Below are 19,778 nucleotides of genomic sequence, written 5' to 3'. Positions count from 1 at the left end.
AGACTCCCCATACTCTGGTATAGACTGCTCATACATGTCAAGCAGAGGTCCTCATTGGCCCTCTTCAAAAGGAACCTTGATGATTGAATGGGAGATAGGAAATTCACCCCGGGGATCATGTCAGTCGCCCTGCTAGACAGGAACCCAGAGAAGTAAATACTGTGGGAAGAAATATCCAGGGAATTGTTATGGCTAGGCTTGCATAGGCCCTAGGGCTGATAGCCTAGTACCAAACTATGAACCTATGAACCTACATGACAACAAAACTGTACAGCAGGTGTTTCAAAACTCGGGAAGTACACATTCCACTGTATGTAACAAAAGCACTGTGCAGCAGGTGTTTTTGGAACACAAATCCAGTGTACATGACAACAACAGTGTACAGCAGGTAGCACAGAGTACAGGAGGTGCACAATAATGTTAGTAGGACTGGAAACAGTTGTTCTTATGACATGTCAACAATTATATTGCTTTTCAGTACAGTCAACCACAGCACCATCATATAGGGATTCTATTCAAGAATATAAAAAGGAGAATGCTTTTATAAGGGTGGGGAGATGCATAATGTTCTCAAATCAATATATATATTTATAAAAGTATGGCCAGCTAGTTGTTAATGAGCTACTTCCTGTGACCTTTGAACTGGGTTTGTTTACATCCACCTTCATTTGTCTACTGTGTGACACTGAGCAAGTCATTTAACCAGATAGTGCAATAGGTCACCCTTGAAAAAGGACAATTTGTTTAGTGAGCATGCCTGGTCAACAAATAGCTAGCTGGCTAGATAGATAGATGCTTAGACAGATAAATACAAATAAAATGCAGCAGGAACACCAATGTCAGCAAGGTGCAAAGCAACATGGAGTAACTCATCTTCCAAAATGTGAAATGCTGTTGAGATAGTAAAACACAATAGACCCTCATGTTGCATGTGAAGAAAAGAATAATGACATGAGCAGCATGCACAAGGACACAGCAGTTGTCTGCATGTTAGGGTCATACTCCACCATCCACCGAGACGTCTGTCAGAGTACATCAACACAATCACATCAGTGAAAAATAAATAAATTAAAAATAAAACGTGAAGACAGTGGACAATACAAGACATGGTTGATGCATAGTAGATCATTCACGAAACAGGTGCAAAAACAAAAGCACATAATCAGAAAATATACATTTCATGTGTTGACATCTAGAGAGGTTCTGGTTATACAAAGACCAATGCTGCATATATATGGGAAGAGAGTAAACAAAAGATAATACAAAAACTGAGAAAATGGAAGCTTTTTTCTTATATGCAGATGGATAATAAGATGCAAGCAGTTAAAATGTTTTTAGCCCCTTTAGTTTTATACACAGGTCAGGTATATTTTTATCAACCAGAGGAGAAGCTGTTGGTAGCAATTAATAAAGAGGTGAAGACTTTATTTGGGAGGGGAAGATGGTAAGAGTCAAGTGAGATAAGCTGATTCTTCCAATAGAACAGGGCAGATTGGGAGTACCCAATCTGAATGAGTATTTCAGAGCTACACAGTTAAGACTCCTATATATAGCATAAGAAGAAAACTATATTTCAAAGTGGAAAGGGATGATGATGATGAAGCAAGGGGGAAAGCTCAAGAAACAATGAGAGATTAGAATTTTGGATGCAGGCCTTTAATGAGAATAACAGTAATCATACAGAATATTATATCCACAAAGTAGCAGAAAGGATTCTAAGATCTATGCCAACACAGGATTGGAGAAAGAAGATTCTGCTCATAGGGATGACTGCAATTAGGGATACAGACAATAGGCAAGAGGGAGGTGGAATTTATTGGAGAAAACTGGCAAAGGAACAAAGGTATTGAGAGCAAATAACTAGAGAAAGATGATAGAATGGGAAGATGCCAAGAATGTATTTGAACTGCAAATTAGAGATTGCCTTCCCTATCAGGGATTGATATCAGAGTGTAGGCAAAGAGAAAGAAATAGGGAAGTCCTAAATGAAAGACCAGCACTGGTAGAGTTTTTAGTAAAATCTATAACAGAAGCTGCCATTATAAAGGAATAATTAGTGATCATATAAAATATTGCATGATAACTATAAGAATCAATCACAGGAGGTTAGAAAGGATTAGGAAGAGAGACTGGATAAGCAAGTCACAAAGAAACAATGGGAGGCTATATTTATGTCTCCCAAATATGCAACAATATCTAGATTATTTAGAATTTTTGCCTGGAAATGTTTGCATAGATATTTCTATATTCCAAATAGACTCTATAGAATTTTTCCTCAGGCAGACAGCAAGTGTTGGAGGTGTGACAGGGAAGAAAGAGATAATTGAGAATATGTTTTCTGGGTCTGTGGTGAACTGGCAGACTTTAAGGATTCCCAGCAGGATGCACTGTCAGGGATGCTGGGTGGGAAGATTGGTCTGATGAGGGAAATTATTTTTTTTTTTTGAGGAATGTTACAGATTCAGAATTGCCTAAACATAGTAAGGCCTTGCTGTGTCTAATAATGGTGTCTGCCAAAAAAGGAATTACTAGAAAATGGAAATCAAAATCTAAACCAACTATACTGGAAGTAGTGAGTATAGTAACAGACATAAAACAACTGGAATTGGGATCTTTCGAAAAGGGTAGGAGCAAACTATATAGGAAAAAATGGGAATTGTGGGAACAATACATACAAGGGAGGAATGAGGCCTAAAAGGCAGCAGGACTTAAATGACCTGTGTAATGTTTGAGTGAGAAAGATTGGTTAGATTATAAGAGATGCATAATGTTTGCAACTGGGAGTGTGTCAGTATGGTCTGTGATGTAAAATACTTATAACTAGGATTGTGTCAGTGTGGTTTGTTTTCATTTATATAAATGTATGATTGCCTATGTAGTATGTGATGGTTTAATAAAGGTGTTTCTTGTTTAAAAAAAGGCAGGAATTGAATAATTTATATAATGTTGCTTATGTTATATAATATATAGCAATATATGTGAAGTAAAATGTGTGTTTTGTTAATTATAGTGTGATTACTTTTATATAAATGTAAATTTGCATGTCACAAGTGATAATTTAATAAAGGGGTTTGGGAAAAAACAGACTAATATTGCATGTATATTTTTATACATACAGAAGGAAAGAAGAAAATGTAGATTGAGCTGGTAAATAGGCATAATTACACAATGCTATATATATATATATATATATATATATATACATATATATATATATATATATATATATATATATATATATATATATATATATATAGATATAGATATATAGATATATGTATATCTATATAGCTATAGATACATATAGCTGCAGATTAGAAGCGTGAACAGTCATATGAGCAAATGCTTTTTTTACAGCTGGAAATAAAACAACGTTCATGTGGGTAAATGTCCTCACAAAACTTTTAGCTGGCTGATTTTTGTGCGAGATCACACTGCAGTAGGGTAAAGGAATTTGTCCATACTCCACTAGTGTGTGGTCTCACTGTTAGTATATACATTTAGCTGAGGTATGGGGGTGCATAGTTCTTACCCCTGCAAACAATTAGTTTTAGTATTGCTTTTTTTTATCATTTTAGGATTGCTCTAAAATGATTGCTCGTTTTACATTCACTCTTTTGAGCTTTTGATATTTATTAAGACATTCATACACACACACACACACACACACATATATATATATATATATATATATATATATATATATATATATATATATATATATATATATATATATATATATATATATTTATATATCTGAAGCAGTAGCATTTGTTTTCTTTAACTAAATGTGCATGAAGATCTTTCTTGAAACTGGCAATTTTTTTAATTCTTATATAATTTCAGTGATTGTGTTTCCACTTGCAGGAGCAGTTCTGGTGAGGGATCTTTTGAAAAAGGCATGAATGAAAGGTAGTCTTTGCAACTGTAAGCAGTCTGAGATTCAGAGGAATTAGGATGTATTCTTGACAATCATCTTTTTAAGTAATAGTCTGGATAAAATCACTTTAGCTAGCAGATCTAGGAGACTATCTCTCTGATACCCTCCCTGTGGGAGGAATAAAGACACCTTGTTGAAGTTTCCAGTAGTTTATTTGGTTAAGAGGTAAATGTACAAGTGTTCTTATTCTTGTTCATCTCCCTAATTAACTAAATAAACTACTTGGAACTTCAAGAAGGCATAATTTATTCATCCCACAGGGATGTTATTTGAGAGAGAGAGTCATCTATATTTGGTAGCTAAAGTGATTTTTATCAGGACTAATCATTTGTACTCTGTTTGTTGGTAGTCCTGTCATCCTCTGGGTCAGAGGTGGCATATCAGATTTCACTTGAGTATTTTGGATTACCTCTGTTTTCTTTTTAAGTAATGGAGGACAGGATTGTTCATTTAACAGTTTGAATGTAAGAATATTAAAGAGAATTGTGGATCTCTCAGCAGCAGGTAGCCATACAGCTTTGTTCAGAGTAAGGCAATAGTATTATTTTATGTTAGAAAGGTGACTAGAACCAAGTATTTTGTTCTCTGAAGGAGTGTGGGACTTTGGGAAGAGATGATAATAATAATTGGAAGACCATATTCCAATCTGGGTAGAAATGCATTAATGGTGGTGGAATGTCTGACTTCAATGGTTACTGACCTGGACAGCTAGTAGATTGTTTTGAGCAGCATTGAAACTATATTTACTTGGACTTCAGTATATTTGGTAAAGTGGAGACATTAGTCAAAAAGTAGACCTAAGCATGCTTGTTGTTTGATACCTAGGAAACAATTACCTAAAGGATCTGTTTTAGTGATTGTTTGTGCATTTTGTATTTTTTTGAAGAGTGCTAAAAAAGCATTACAGCTGTTTTTAACACTGACTGCAAATTTACTAGTGTTGAATCAGCCCCATATGGCAGCAAAATCATCAATTATGTTATTCTAACTCATTTTCTATTTCTCTGGCATAGTTCCTTAAAAGTTTAATTTGTTATGGAACTGTAGTAACTGTTAACAATATGGCTCTTCTCTTTGGTTCTGACAGTCTGATTGATGCATACTTTATAGTTTAGAAACTATTTAATTGTCTGTTCCTTGTTTTATTGTAACAGCTAAGTATATATTGTTTGCATCTGGTCATATGTTTCAGACTATGCCTGAAAAGGGATTTCAGGTTATGACACCTACCTAGTTAACAATTGTAAAATAAAAATAAAAGCCTAATTCTCTAGATCTAAGAATGCATATTGCAGGAGGAAAAATCCAAGAAAAAAATATAGTCTCAGTGATGGTCTTGAGTAAGACAGATGAAGGGTGGATCTAATAGTCATTATCTTGCTAAGGCTGAAAAGTCCAACTGGTGTGATAGATTAGTGACTAGAATGGACAAAATGCTTTAGTGAATCACAAAAAAACATTTAAAAGTAATGTAGTTGTATGTCTTTTGCTATAAAGGGCTCTAATGAGCTCTTGGTAGGACGTGCATTTATTTTGGAATATAAAAATTGCTGGTAACATGAAGAAAAATCTTGATGATACTTGATGATATATATTATACAGGAAGATTGGGGAACCCAGGATGATTTATTCATGGGAGAAGGAAGACAGGAGTACATGGGCAACAAACATTATGTTTTGGGAATAAGAAGACAAAAGATGAGGTCACTGCATTTGGGTTAGACTTAGGACAGCAGGACTTCAATTAAAGGTTATTAGCTCTAGGAAATATTCTTTTACAAGGTTAGCAAGTAGGACCTAGGGTTTCTAAAGGTCATGTAAAGTACTAGAAAAATGTATTCATAAACAAGTCATGCAGTATCTAATACAGGAAAATCTGCTTACACCCACTCAACACAACTTCAGACCCAAACATCGCACCACTACAGCTCTATTATCCTTCCTCAACACTGTCTCTATAGCCATGGATGACCACAAACTTATTTCTTGCCTATTCTTGGACCTCTTAAAAGCTTTCAACACTGTCTCACACTCTCTTCTGCTGCACAAACTGCATAATCTCAACTTCTACTCTGTTACTGTTGCATGGTTCTCCAGCTACTGCATTGATAGATCTCAGTCAGTGAGATGGCACTCTGTACTCTCCCCTCCTCTCCCTGTAAAAATGTGTGTACCTCAAGGGTCTATCCTAGGACCTTTACTTTTTAATATCTTTACTAATCAGCTCTATACCTCCTGTCCTCAGTCATCTTTAGTGCAATATGCAGATGATTTTACAGTCATCATCACAGCCAGCTCTCCCTCCAAGCTCTTCTCAGCTACTCAGGTATCATTTAACTTAGTTGAAACATGGCTCTCCAACAACCAGCTCATCCTTAACCATAAAAAAACAAAGCTGTTACTCTTCCTACCTAAAAAGTTCGACAATATAAAACCCTCCTTCTCCATACAGTCCCTTAATAACACTCCTGTTCAGGTAGAGTCCAATACTAAGCTCTTAGGCGTAACCATCGATGATCAGCTTAAATTTGACTTGCATGTTAATAATTGTATCAAAAAGACTCATTCAAAACTAGGGCTCCTTTACCGTAACAAGAAATTCCTTACCTGTGAAGCCAAGATTACCTCTCTCTTACCTACCTTATACCCAGTCTAATGTACAATTTTCAAATTCTCACAAATCTTAACTCAGCACCCCTGACCAAACTTGAATCTACCTACAACAAGGTAGCTAGATTTGCTGCCCAATAAACCTACAAATCCCATCACTGTCTCTCTCTAAAACACCTAAACTGGCTTGAATTACCTTACCAGCTTCTTCTCTCTCAGCTCCAGATCATCCATTCTATCCTAACCAGCCTTCCTACTGCCCAGCACTATCCCCTCTCATCTTCCATTATTCTTCCTCCAGACCTCTCTGAAGCTCTAACCAAAACCTACTAAAAATCTAAAAACTCAAGTCTAAATTTGGATGCAACATGTACAGCTATCACCCCACTATTGCCTGGAATAGGCTCCCACTAGAAATCAAGACCCTTACACATCCTAAACAATTTAAGACAGCCACCAAAGAGCACTTTAAAAGTCACTGGTCCTGCCACTGCACTCTCCCTCCTTAACATCCCCTACTTCTCATACCTTAATCTACTTTCTGCCCTTAACTCACTCTTCTCACTAGCTCTCTAATCTTCCTTGACTACTCTTTCTACTGTCTTCTAAAATCTATTAAGCAAATTGCCTCAGAGAAACATTCTATTGTAATTATCTTGCCTTCATGCAACTACATTATGATAAAACTGGGTTTTTGTAACCACTTACCCCAAAAACTATACTCATCTTAATGACATATTTATTTTTATACATCTTGAAATAGTTATGCTATACTCCTGATTATTGACACTGTATAACATTATATTGCTACTTAATGCCTTGTAATAATCCTGTAACATTGCTGTTTAATGCTAATTTATAATGAAAATTGTATAATATGTTGGAGCTTTTCTCCCTGGGCCTCTGCTGAAAAAGGGGTCTTCAGCTCAGTCGGACAATCCTGGTCAACAAATGTAAAATAAATAAATAAATAATGTGGAGTGGACTAGCAGGAGCTGTTGAACCAAATAACTTTTGTCCAGCTTTCCCCAACTTTTTTGCATTTTTATACGTTTTATGGAATATTAAGCATGCTATGTTGCTTGTCTAGACAATACAGGAAAATAGTATGTGAATTTTCTTACAACTTCTTCATTCCATTTTTGATTAAGTTAGCTGGCTGAGGTATTATTAATCCATTAAGTGCATTTGTACAAATTCTGAGGTGTTGAGTTCCTTTAATACCTTTTATAGTTTAGGCCTGCACATTCAATAACTTTAATTTGCGAAGGATATACAATTACCAAGTCAATGGTACAGGAGTTTGGAGGGGCCAAAATGGTTGGATTCTGTTTTGAGGTCACATTAATTTGCACTGATGTTGTGATGCCATAGGCTTAATGATAATAGGGACGAACAGCACAAGAGTATATCCCATTACTTAATCACTTGAAAGAATCGAGCATTCCAACTTGAGCTAAATGCTGCTTTTGATTAGGAATAAGGTGTCTTTGACTTCCCTGCTACTGATAAAGTGTAAAGTCAGTGAGGTTCCAGCTGGCCTAATTCAGCAGTCCGATGTTGAACTCCCAGATCACTGCCTCCCATTAAAAATCACTGACTGTATGTTGCTCCTTTATGTGCATTCAAAGCAATTTCTGAGATTTCTGATGAAATAATCAGTGACAGGATTAAGGAAAGTTATGTCTGGGAAGTATGAAGGCATAAATGTAATTCAATCTAAGAAGGGCTAATATTTTGAGGAGTAGTTCTGTAGACTTTGGATCATGTGATTTTGTATAATATGATACAGAATTGTGTGTGTTCATGTGTGTGCATTTGCAAATGTGACTGCGCACATGCATGTGTATGTGTGTGTGTGTGTGTGTGTGTGTGTGTGTGTGTGTGTGTGTGTGTGTGCACGTGTGTCTGTTTGGTCATAGTACCATGCATATACGTGATTTGAGAGTATATTTTGGTAACAACAAAAGGAGTAGACAATATATCTTTGTGAAGTTTGTATAATATAAAGTTGTTGCTCTGATGTTTAGAAATATGTCTTGCACCATAACAAATTGGACCCTGTGCAGAGGGTTAGATGGGGTGTCTGTTCATCTAGCATATTGAGCCTGTGTGACATGTCTGTCTTTGAACATAGTAATGTACCATTATATTAATTGTGGGTGCCAATTTCCCACAAAAAGTTAGAAACCACACTGTGTATAGATGTATTAGCTGTGGAAGAGGTATTATGATGCTGATGCAAAAATGTGTATTCTAAACAGGTAGATGGCCACCATACATAAAGTCTGCAAGCTGACTAGCATAAATTATACAACTGCAAGATAGTGTAATTCAACAAAGATGCTGCAGTTTGGTAAACAAAAGTCTTCTTCACAGTTTTCTTTGGTGTAACACATGGGAACCCCAGCTCTGTCACACTAATTAACTATTTCTTCTCTGAAAGTAGATTAATGTGTGCAGCCCCATACATCTGTTCCTGAATATTATTTGTAAAGGCAGTTTATGTTTTCTTTAAAAAATAAAAAAGCAGCAGCAACAGTAAACTTATATTTGAGATAAACCTGAGTTATGTTGTATGAAGATATACATTGGTAAATGGTTAATGCTCGAAAAGTGAGCTGTTGCTTTAAAGCAGTAAAATTAACTGAAAAAGAAAAGGTTCCCAACAGGTTTTCTGTAAAATCATGCCTTAACACTGGATTTATCAGCTGATGAAATCAGTATTAGAAGGAATGTAATCAGAAGAGATTACTGGCAAAGCTGTAATGAGGTATGGTGTAAATCTGTAAAGATAAAGATCAGAAACTAAATTGAATGTTTTCACATCAATGAATTTGTGAGTCTAAAGCAGTCTTTATTTGAAGTTATTTCTTACACAGGGCCTATAAAGCAGTTTGAACAAAGACCATGACAGTATAAATACATTTTGCTTGCACTTTAAACCAGAGCTTTGTCCAGTATTTGAAAGTATTTCATGATGAACTGTGTGCACATTCATTCAGGAGTTGGGTAAATATTCAGTTGTATGCACTAATCATAGAAAAGTCATATACTGGTGTTATTATTAGGCAGTGTCCAGGTGAAGTGACACCTTGTATGAACAATGCCCTTTGTTTAAAATTATTATTGGGACACCAGATGACTGGAAGAGAAAAAATCTGATCATCTTCTCAAATGTGTGAAGAAGCTCTGTAAGGAAAAGAAGGACCTATTTGCATCTGAAAACTGCAGAATTAATACCGAGATAAATGCTGGAGTATCTAGGTGCAGGAAAGACAAGTGAAGTAAAAAGCAAGTTAGTATGCATTCACAGTGCACAGATTATGGCAGAAGGATTTAACATATTGCCTTGATAGTGCAACTGCCTGTCTGTGCTTGAGCAAGGTAGATGGCAGTATTTCACACAGTCATTAAAAATAGTTATCCTTGGTGGGTTAGCACAAAATTATTCTCAACAATGCAGAAAGTATCCGCTCCAGCTGGATGAAGAGAATAAAAGGAAATACCATCTAAAGAAAATGGAGAGAGCCATGGGGGTATTGACTGCTCTGTACTGACACTGCTGATATAGAGTATCTTCAAGTAGGTAGGAGGATAGCATAATGGTTAAGGTGTTTACCTTACGAACACAAGGTGCAGGGTTTGATTCTCACATGGGGTAATTGGCTAGGCTTGAAATGGCCCGCAAGGGTAGTTAGCCTAGTACTAATCTATGAACCTATTTCATGAAGCCATACTGTTCTGTCACTAGTAGCAACAATGGCTTAGACCCCTCCAATAAGTCAGATGAATAAGGTATGGCAAAATAAATGGAAATAGACTTCTTGGCTTGGATAAAGAACCAAATTATTTCAACTATTACTCATATAAAATCCTAAAAATTAATGCATCTTCAACAATAAAAATAAAAAAAAAATCTGCAGGAAAAGATTGCAGTTTAAAGAGACAGGTCAACTTCAGGAAAAGATTGCAGTTTAAAGAGACATGTCAAAACAAATGTATAACAGAAATAGAGTCGGAGGTCTCATGTACTGGGGGATGTTGAAATAAGAAACCAATATGGTAAAGTATTTAGGAAAATTGGAAATAACTGAAATGCACATGGGAGGGCAATACTGAATAATATCAGCAGATAATAATAGTCATTAATCTTCTATACATAACCATGACACCATCCCATCTGAAATACGAGCAAACAACATACTCCATTTTCAAAATGAGCTGCCATGTACACAAAGAAAGCAGTGCAGAGGTAGAGATGCAGATATGTGCATAATCTATACCAGGAATCCTAAACAGATAAAAGGAAACTTAAACAGTATTAGTTGTAACATGTATACCCTAGAGAGAAGAACACCACAGACACATTGAAACATCTCCGATTAATAAAAAACTAATCATTCAAGACAGCATGAGTGTACATGAAAATGTATATATCCTTAGCAGCAATGTAGTCGTGTGATATATATATGTAACACAGCAGCAGAAGTCTTCTAAGTTTAGAGTATCACTTGAAATGGTTGTTCCTCCTCTGATGTAGCCTGTTACTACTTGACATGTTTCAGATACTGTCATTTTAAAAGTCACCATGTCTTTGAATGCTAATATATATCCTATATTTCAACTGTAAATTAAAGTACTTTGTTATTGTTATAAAACTGTACTAATAAAAGGCATTATTGGACAGTGCAGTATTACTGGCATACTGTAGAAAGCTTCTTTGCAAGATAGGCTACAAGGAAAAACTGAAACTGACTTCATATCGTCATAATTTCTGATTAAGAACAGGTATAAGTTTGAAACTGAAATGTTTTTCTTAGCAAAAAACAGGAGAAACACCATTTATGGCTTATCAGCTTCACCAGGGACAATTTCTTAGATTACCTAAGCTCAAGTCACAGGTGATTATGAAGGTGGGGTGGCAGTTGATTATGCAAGGTTAGTCATTCCACACTGCAGAGTGATAATGCGGTAGCAGTTTATAGGCAGTCTGAGGTCACTATACTCTAATTTGCACATAAAATGCTAAGGTTGACTAATGGTATTGTGATAAAATTTACCTCTGCTGATATTGGGGAGCTGTTGTAGCCCAAGCTATTGTGATGTGAGTTCAGACATATGAAGAGGATATAGTAAGCCCCTTACTCTAACACTTAAATAAACTTAATTCGTTATAAGTGCTCTCACAGTGGTGTTACCCACGGCCACATTTTGATAACTGCTAAGCATTATGCATGTGGAATCCTATGTGTAATTTAATGCCACGTATATGAGAGACGTATTTTGGCTATTAAAATGACGTTCAAATTATAAAAGAAAAAGCAGTACCAAAAAAGGAAGAAGAATGTCCTACGTTTATGTTAGAAAAAACTAAAAAAAACATGCTGACCTTCACTTGTCTGATATACACACATAGAATACAGTCACTTCTGTGTTCACATTATTTCCTTTCCTGCATATACAATGGAACATGGGCAATAGACATTAGATATTGTTACAGGTGGGTTCTCCTTTCCTCCAGTGTGGAAGCAGATGAGTGCAGATACTTCCAATTTTGTATTCTACTTGTATATGAAGACAGAATCTCATCATATTTTATTTAACAATAACAAAAGAACAAACCTGATTGCATTTCAGATGTTCATCTCTTTCCACTCTCATCTGAATTCCTGATGGTTTAATAATGTTTCAGATGTTACAGTATACATGGACTACGTACTTCTCAGATATTGTTCATGTTCAGGAATATCCCTGATTTTAGAGCTTTTCATTAATCAAGGTAAAAATTGTATTTTAATGACAGACTGGCAAAAATTAAATTATCAAGAATAGAAAAAGTTAGACATAGGGCAAGATTCCAAAAGACTTGCTCTCAGTGTAAGTGACTTACTTCAGTATAAGGCCTATCAGTAAACAGGCTTACACAGGGGAGCAGATTCCAAAACACCTACTCTCAGCCTGTACTCAGTGAAGGTGGTCACTTGCACCGAAAACAAGCCTTTTGGAATTGGGCCCAATATATTCTATACTAACTACTTAACACAAACCCTTGACATTTGTCTACCATTTGCGAGACTAGTACTATTTTATAAATGTAGCTTTGATGTTTCAGTCTTTTTAAGTCTTCTCCCAGATTACGGGTTGCAACATGAAATACAGTCCTAAACTTCGCACTTTGTAACCAACACCCTGCTGGTTGCGGATGTTAGAAAAGATTTCCATTCATTCATTCTGAAATCTGTTGCATGAATAGTGTGAGGAGGTTACTATGCCTTGGAAACTTTTTTGGCATACAGAAGTCTCAGTGATTCTAGTCCTACTCTGGCCACTGTACCATACATTCACCCAGGCATGCCATTGCAAACTAAAGTTAAAGATACAGTGAATGTCATTGCTGATCATCCATCCCTAAGACACATTATCTGCTAGACTCTTGACTGCACCTTCATGACTGCCATTTGTGGCAGTACTCCACAGTTCCCATCTAAATCCCATCTTCAGCATTTGATTACTATGGGCATCAACTTTGTAAAACTGCTGCCTAAGTCTTTATTTTATAATTATGCCTGAAACTGGCATACTGAAGCTAAACTTTTAAAACTTTGTATCTGGAATTCAGTAACTTAATTCAGAACCTCACTAAAATAATATGTAGATATAGCATTCATATACATCTTTGTAATACTTCATATAATATGTATTTTTTACTATTTTTCAACTTTCAGTAAGGGTTTCAGGTATATTGTGGCTCTCTCTTCTCTTGCCTGAGCAGCATACAACCCCTTGGTTAGCTGTCTGGTAACTCTGAAACAAACTATTTCAGTTGCTGCTATTTGTTTTGCTACATTCATTTTTGTCTGTACACTTTTAGTTACTGTCTTAGGCTGTTAAGCTTTAAACAGTATATGATTAGCTAGCAACCAATGTGTCAGTACTTTTGGAGTAACTCTGAAATACCCATTTATACAAATTACTTTGTTGTCACATTTTGAATTAATACATTGCAAAAAAAAAATGTTTCCTTTTTACTTTTACTGGTCACCTCAAGTTTAATCATGTGCTTTTAGACCTGACATATGTGCACCTACCATTATACTTGAATTAAATGCCCACTTATGGAATTGGATTGAATTAAATGTCCAGTTATGATATTGCATTATTTGGGTTTCTGCAGATCTGCAGCCCTTGCTAGCAGTTATACCCTAATTTTTGTTAGTGCTTATAGTCAATGCCATCTTTGTACACATATGCCATGATTGAGCCCCTTTTAAGTTGGTAAGATACAATTTTTAGCTGAGTTAGACTGAGCTTAATTCTCCTGGGAGGAATAGCTTTCAAAAGGTATGCTATGATGTTCTTATCCAGAGGAGGCTATCATGTTTTTCTGTTATCATCCTTACTTAGTTTCTTTACTGTTGTGGTGGCCAGCAGAGAAGGCATCATGTTCATCTGTTACTATCCTTGCTCACTTTCTTTAGTATTGGGGTGGCCAGCAGAGCAGGTACCGTGTTCATGATATATCCTGGAGAGCCACCCTTCTTTCTTGAAGTCCCAGCATATGCAGTCCAGTATTTGTGTTGTTTGGCATCAGAGTTTCACCCAATTTCTCCATTTTGTTTGGCATAGTATTACTCTTCACTCACAAAACAAAAATAGTTCTGTTTCTTTTTGTCTGGAGGAAACAGATGGAAATAGCAGCAGGGCTCTTTCTGAGTGAGGAGATTACTAGTGAAATGTGGTGCAAGAAAGGTATATATATATCAACCAAACTTGGCCTGACAAGATGACCAATGCAGCCAGCCAGTCTCATACATCCAGTTAAACAGAAATGTTAAGTAAGATCTTCATACACAAGCCTTGTCTTGCAACTCGGATCAGCCAAATTATAAAATTCCAGCAAGCTTATTTTATTAATATTATATTATATATGTGTTATGTGCTATGATTTGAATGTTTTTACATAATCAATACATTTTCTGCACATTTTGTAAATACATTGTCATTGATTTTGAGACTGGGTATTGGCAAGATATAAATTTTCTCATGGCTTAATTGTTTTGTAAATACTTTCTCCTACATGATCCTCTGATCCTGTGTACAAACCTGGACTGTGTCCATAAGTGAAGTTTGGCACAGACAAATTTGTCACGGGACTGTTTAATGTGGGATGGCGGGGTGTTGGGTGGTAGCTGTGTTAGGTTATTTGGGTGACTGAGAAGGGTTAGAAAAGGGTTAAGTGAGTTGGGATTTGAAGAGAAGTGAGATAGTGCTAGGGGTGTGGCTTGAAGGGTTTTTGAAATTAAATCCAGAGTGAATAAACACATTTTGGTGTGGTGAGTGGGGACGGTGCCTGTATGTTGATTTGATTGATATTTGACAACAGTTTTGTTGTTCCTTAGCTAACTGTATTCAAGGGGTGAGCGGGAACATTGCCCTTATGTTTGTCTTTTATGTTCAATAAAGTTATGTTATTTATCACAATAAAGGTCGTCAAATGTCTGTGGGTGTTTGTGTATTTATTAGGACCATGACAAAGGGTATTATTAGTAAAGTCATTTTTTATAGCAAATAATTGCTAGCACAAATAATGCCAGGCACAGCTTACTATGGTTTTAGCCATCACATGCCACATACTTAGCAATACGTACTACTCCTTTCAGACTCCAGCTAAACTGCGCTTTTGGACCATATGTTTTTATCTTCACTGGAAAAATATATACATGTCCCTTTATTTGTATGACAACAGCACAAGGAATTATACAAATGTAAGTGCTTCATGGCTTTTCACTATTTTACCTTACCTCATCTTCTTGAAATTGTAACCCTCTTACTAACAAATTCTGGGAAATCACCTACAACCTTTATTTAGTTAGCATTGTCTATAAAAACATTTTCAGTTATTAGTAATAAATAATACTCTTGACCACTTGATCACCAATACTTTATGTGACTGCAAATGTACATTCATCAAAAACAGTTGAACAGTTGTTACATAAATTGTTTTATATGTTCATGTCTGCAAGCACACTATTTTCCATATCTTGTACCTTCTATGTGCCATGGCCTCTTTCAAGAAATATTCTACATCTATTTAAAATTCTGAGTCACATGATGTAGAGTCTCTGCTAATATGTGCTTTAAAGTTAAGACCAGCAGACAGAAGATTTGTGTCAGCATTTGTACGAGAGAGATAGCATTTATGGGTATCATATAGCATTTAGTATATAAATAGCACTGCACAGGTTTTATATTGACTTTGATTTACAGTACTGTAATCCTTTCCAGAAATACTGACTTTACTTCAATGTTATTCTCGTTATTAAGAGCAAGAAAGGGTCCATATCCCCTAGATTATTAACATGGAATTAGTGAAGTACCACTGTAAATGCTGTGATTGCCTCAGTAGCTTACGATTAGTTAAACTGACCAATTAAAACGGCCTACTGATTGACTTTGTTGAGCACTTTTCTTCTGCAGCGAGACTCCATCGGCAACCTTATCCTGGAGATTAAGGTATGTCTCCCTGACACACAATGAAAGCCTATTGGTTCCTTTTCTGATTGGATAAAATTCATTTATGGCTAACACCTACTGGCCATCCATCCTCTTTTAATGTTCATTGGCTATCAATTACCATAGCCAGCTTCCCAGTGATCCTCTTGTTTCTTCAGTTTTTAGCATAACCCCAACCCTATCCTCCAACTGACTAGGAGGTGACTGTTATCATGGCTCCTTCTCCAGTCTACACTAAGCTAAAATAGAAACATATGTAAACACTTTAAGGTCCTGTTTATCTGATAGTCTGTGCTTTATTTATTATAAATATTCAGCTTTTATGATGTTACGTTTGCAGGATATTTGCACAAGTTTGCGTTTTGATCTCATTCAGTAAGGTCTGAAGAAGTCCATTGTTTATGGTAGAAAACAGTCAAATTCAGTTTAAGAATAAATACAGTTTGTTTACTGTAATTTCATATTACTCCTGTCTGGTGATTTATTTCACAGGATTAGCCATGTTTTAGTTTGTTAAGGTAGAACTCTTGTCTTTTTTGCCAGTAATATAACTTAAAACAATGAACTTAGTTTCTTGGGGTAGACTTATATTCATAGTTTTGGGGGTGTGAGAGGGGTGTTTGATTGTGAAGTTTGTGCAGATACTTTTTCATATTAAAGTTAAAGGATCCCTTTATTTTAAATTTAATTAATGTCATTTTTCTTTTAATCTAAGAATAAAATTGGGGTTATGTTTTTTGTTGGTGTAGTGTGTTGTGGGAGTGTTCATGAGCCTGTGATTTTGAGAGTAGAATATAAAATTTAGTTTTGATGAGTATGACAAATGTGAGCTTTAGGATAATTTTAGTAGGTTTGCAAATATGACAGATGTAAAGATAAACTGTTCTTAATGCAACAAGAAAAAAGTTAATTTTTAATTTTAATGACACACCATGAGAAAAATATTTACTGTATCATATATATATATATATATATATATATATATATATATATATATATATATATATATGTGTGTGTGTGTGTGTGTGTGTGTGAGCACTCACGTGTAAGCGTGTAAGTAAAAATAACACTGTGATGTCTTGATGGAGTACTATTTTTTTACTGAATATCTGAAAGGAGTAAAGGAAAGGAGTACTTTTTGTTAGTTATTCTTCTATGTGATTTTGATACTCAATTTCTAATTGTATTTTTAGGGTGAGACGTCTTTTGTGGGCAATAGAAAACAAGCAACATATGCTGACTGCCTGTGATGGAAGAACTTGACATCAGTGAGAGGTAATGTTGTTTCTCTTGCATTACTCTTGTAAAAAATCTTACTTCTGTGATTATGCTCAGCTTCTTGCATAGACATTAGAGAAACGTCTGATGTACATGGTGTTGCCTTTCCATAAATATGTCATTACACGTTAAGCAAACTTATGTTTTTCTGGTTACTGAAGATGTAAGACAGACTGCATTGCTTCTCAGTGTTTCTCTTTCTTAGTACTTTGGGCAGCTGAACTGTATTATGGCATGTTCATTAGAAATCCCCAGGAGATTTTTGGAAGGTAATTTCAAAGTCCTTGGCAATGGGTGAATATAGCACCTATAATGTTTTTTAGTTTTTTTTCAGTTCTGTAAAAGTAACATTCATCAGACAGAACCAAGACTTTTAAAACTATGTTAATCTGGCCCTAGGGAATCCACTGAATTAGGATACAGTTTCTTCATTATCTTTAAGCAGTTTCTTTTTTTGATGAGCAAACATAGGCAGCAGGATGACACGTATATAGCTGGCATCTCCTACCCAGATTTTTATCAAGGTCAATAAAAGACAAGCTACAATTACACATTTGATCATTCCATGAATTTGGGCTACATTTGAGGAAAATATTAATTCTATTAAAACCTTTGTTAGCATTGGAAAAGGTGCCTGAAGAAGAAGAAATAACTATTGGCTAAGAAGAATTTATGTTGTCCCCTTTCTATTAGTAATGTGCGTATCACTGGCAATTTGCCCTGGCCTGCTAGTGATGTAATACAAGATGAAGGCAGCCCATGACAGAATGAGTTAGAAGAACCACCAAAACATTTTAGAGTCAAGTGTGGTTTTCAAGAGCCATTCCAGTGGCATAGAAGGATTAAGCTCTTACTATAACCTAGCTGACCTGTTGTGCCTGGTGTGCCTGTCCTGAGGGGAGGGTGCATGTTGGTGATGCTGCTAAAGAGAGGAGTGGCCCAATATGGGAGCTAACCTGAAGCCTTACTAATGAGAGTGGGGTGTGGGGTAAGGAAAGGTGGCTAGGGCATATACATAACCCCACCACCTGATGGTACCACAGATTGCTGAGACCTCAGGATGCCCTTAAGATTCGTGACTGGCCCCAGCAATAAAAGATTTGGTCTGGGAGATAGGAGAATGGCTGGTGGACCTGGTATATACTTAGGGCACTGAGGCCTGGGCCAGTGACAATGAGGCTGATGATCTGCTGGTGAGTTTTGCAAATTTTTCAATGAAAAACAATCAATCAGAACGGCAGAAAAAGCTTCAACAGGACACAACTTGAATAAATCACAGTAGTAGCGTATAATGAATTTAATATCCGCTTTTGTCACCAAAACTTCATCAGAAAACAATGAACGTAAACACACAAAGGATTTAAATACATCAAACAATTAATACGTCACTTAATTAGTTAAATAAATTGTTAAAATTTAAAAGAAAATAACAAAAAACAAAAATGTTTCATTGAACCATTTAAAAATACATTTATAGCAATAACTCTAATAAACTTCTTCTGTCAATATGTTTGGGAATGGTTAATTTACGGTGTTTTAAAAAACACTTTAAGTTAACTGCTTCATTCAATCCCGGTGGGTGGTCTGAATGCAGTCTAACTTGCCATAAGGTTTCTCATTGCTCAACATAGTTCCTAAAGTCCCCAGCTCTCCCATCATGTTTACAAGTTTCTAAAACAGTAAACAAAAATTTTTTAAAATTTGCACAAGAAATTGAATGCTTGTATAAAGCATTATTAAAGTTTTTTGTCTTAATAGCATATAAATGCTCTTTAATACGTTTCCCCAAACTTCTTGTGGTCATACCCACATAAAAAGCTGAGCAAACAGAACACAGAGCAATATATACAAGCCCACTGCTTGTGCAATTGACATAACCTGGCACCTCTAAAATTCTATCAGATGTAATAACATTAATACAGGGCCCCTCAAAAATGTAACGACATACTGTACAATTATTACATCTAAACATACCTTTTTTACTACTAGTGATAGATACCATGTTGGTAGTACAAGTTCTCTCTAAAATCATTTTTAATGTGTTATTTTTCCGAAACACAAAATTAGGTTTAGAACCAACAACTTTGGTAATATCTGGATTTCCTTGAATGACTTTCCAATTCTCTTCTAAAATCTTTCTGATCCGAAAACAGTCAGAACTCATTTCAAAAGAACAATAATAACCAGGATTTGTCAATTTACTTAACTCAGTCTCAACTTCATTGTCTTTTTTATAATTTTTAATAATACCCTTTGTCAGTATTGGTGGGAAATGTGAAAACCGCTTATTAAAAATCTCAAAACCAGTGTCCAATAGAAACTTTTCATCATATCCCCTATGAGCAAATAAATGCACAATATGGTGAAATTCGTGTATGACGTCCGTTTCCCTAGTAGTCATACGGCTGGCTCTTATGAATTGTCCCCTGGGAAT

At 35.7% G+C, this 19,778-nt stretch overlaps 1 protein-coding gene across 1 annotated transcript in view; it reads left to right on the top strand.

Moving 5' to 3' along the window:
* Positions 1 to 19,778, top strand: part of HTR4 (5-hydroxytryptamine receptor 4) — a 3,476,249-nt gene that overhangs the window by 730,719 nt on the left and 2,725,752 nt on the right. The window contains exon 2 of the mRNA XM_044069347.1: positions 17,260 to 17,341. Within this exon, the coding sequence (XP_043925282.1) occupies positions 17,316 to 17,341 (26 nt within the window). The 5' untranslated portion in view covers positions 17,260 to 17,315. The remainder of the gene's footprint in view (positions 1 to 17,259; positions 17,342 to 19,778) is intronic.

Source organism: Protopterus annectens, chromosome 4.part0, assembly GCF_019279795.1.
Source record: "Protopterus annectens isolate FY-2018-M chromosome 4.part0, PAN1.0, whole genome shotgun sequence".
Classification (NCBI taxonomy): domain Eukaryota; kingdom Metazoa; phylum Chordata; order Ceratodontiformes; family Protopteridae; genus Protopterus; species Protopterus annectens.
Note: the sequence above shows the minus strand (reverse complement) of the source record. Positions and strands in the feature narration are given on the sequence as shown.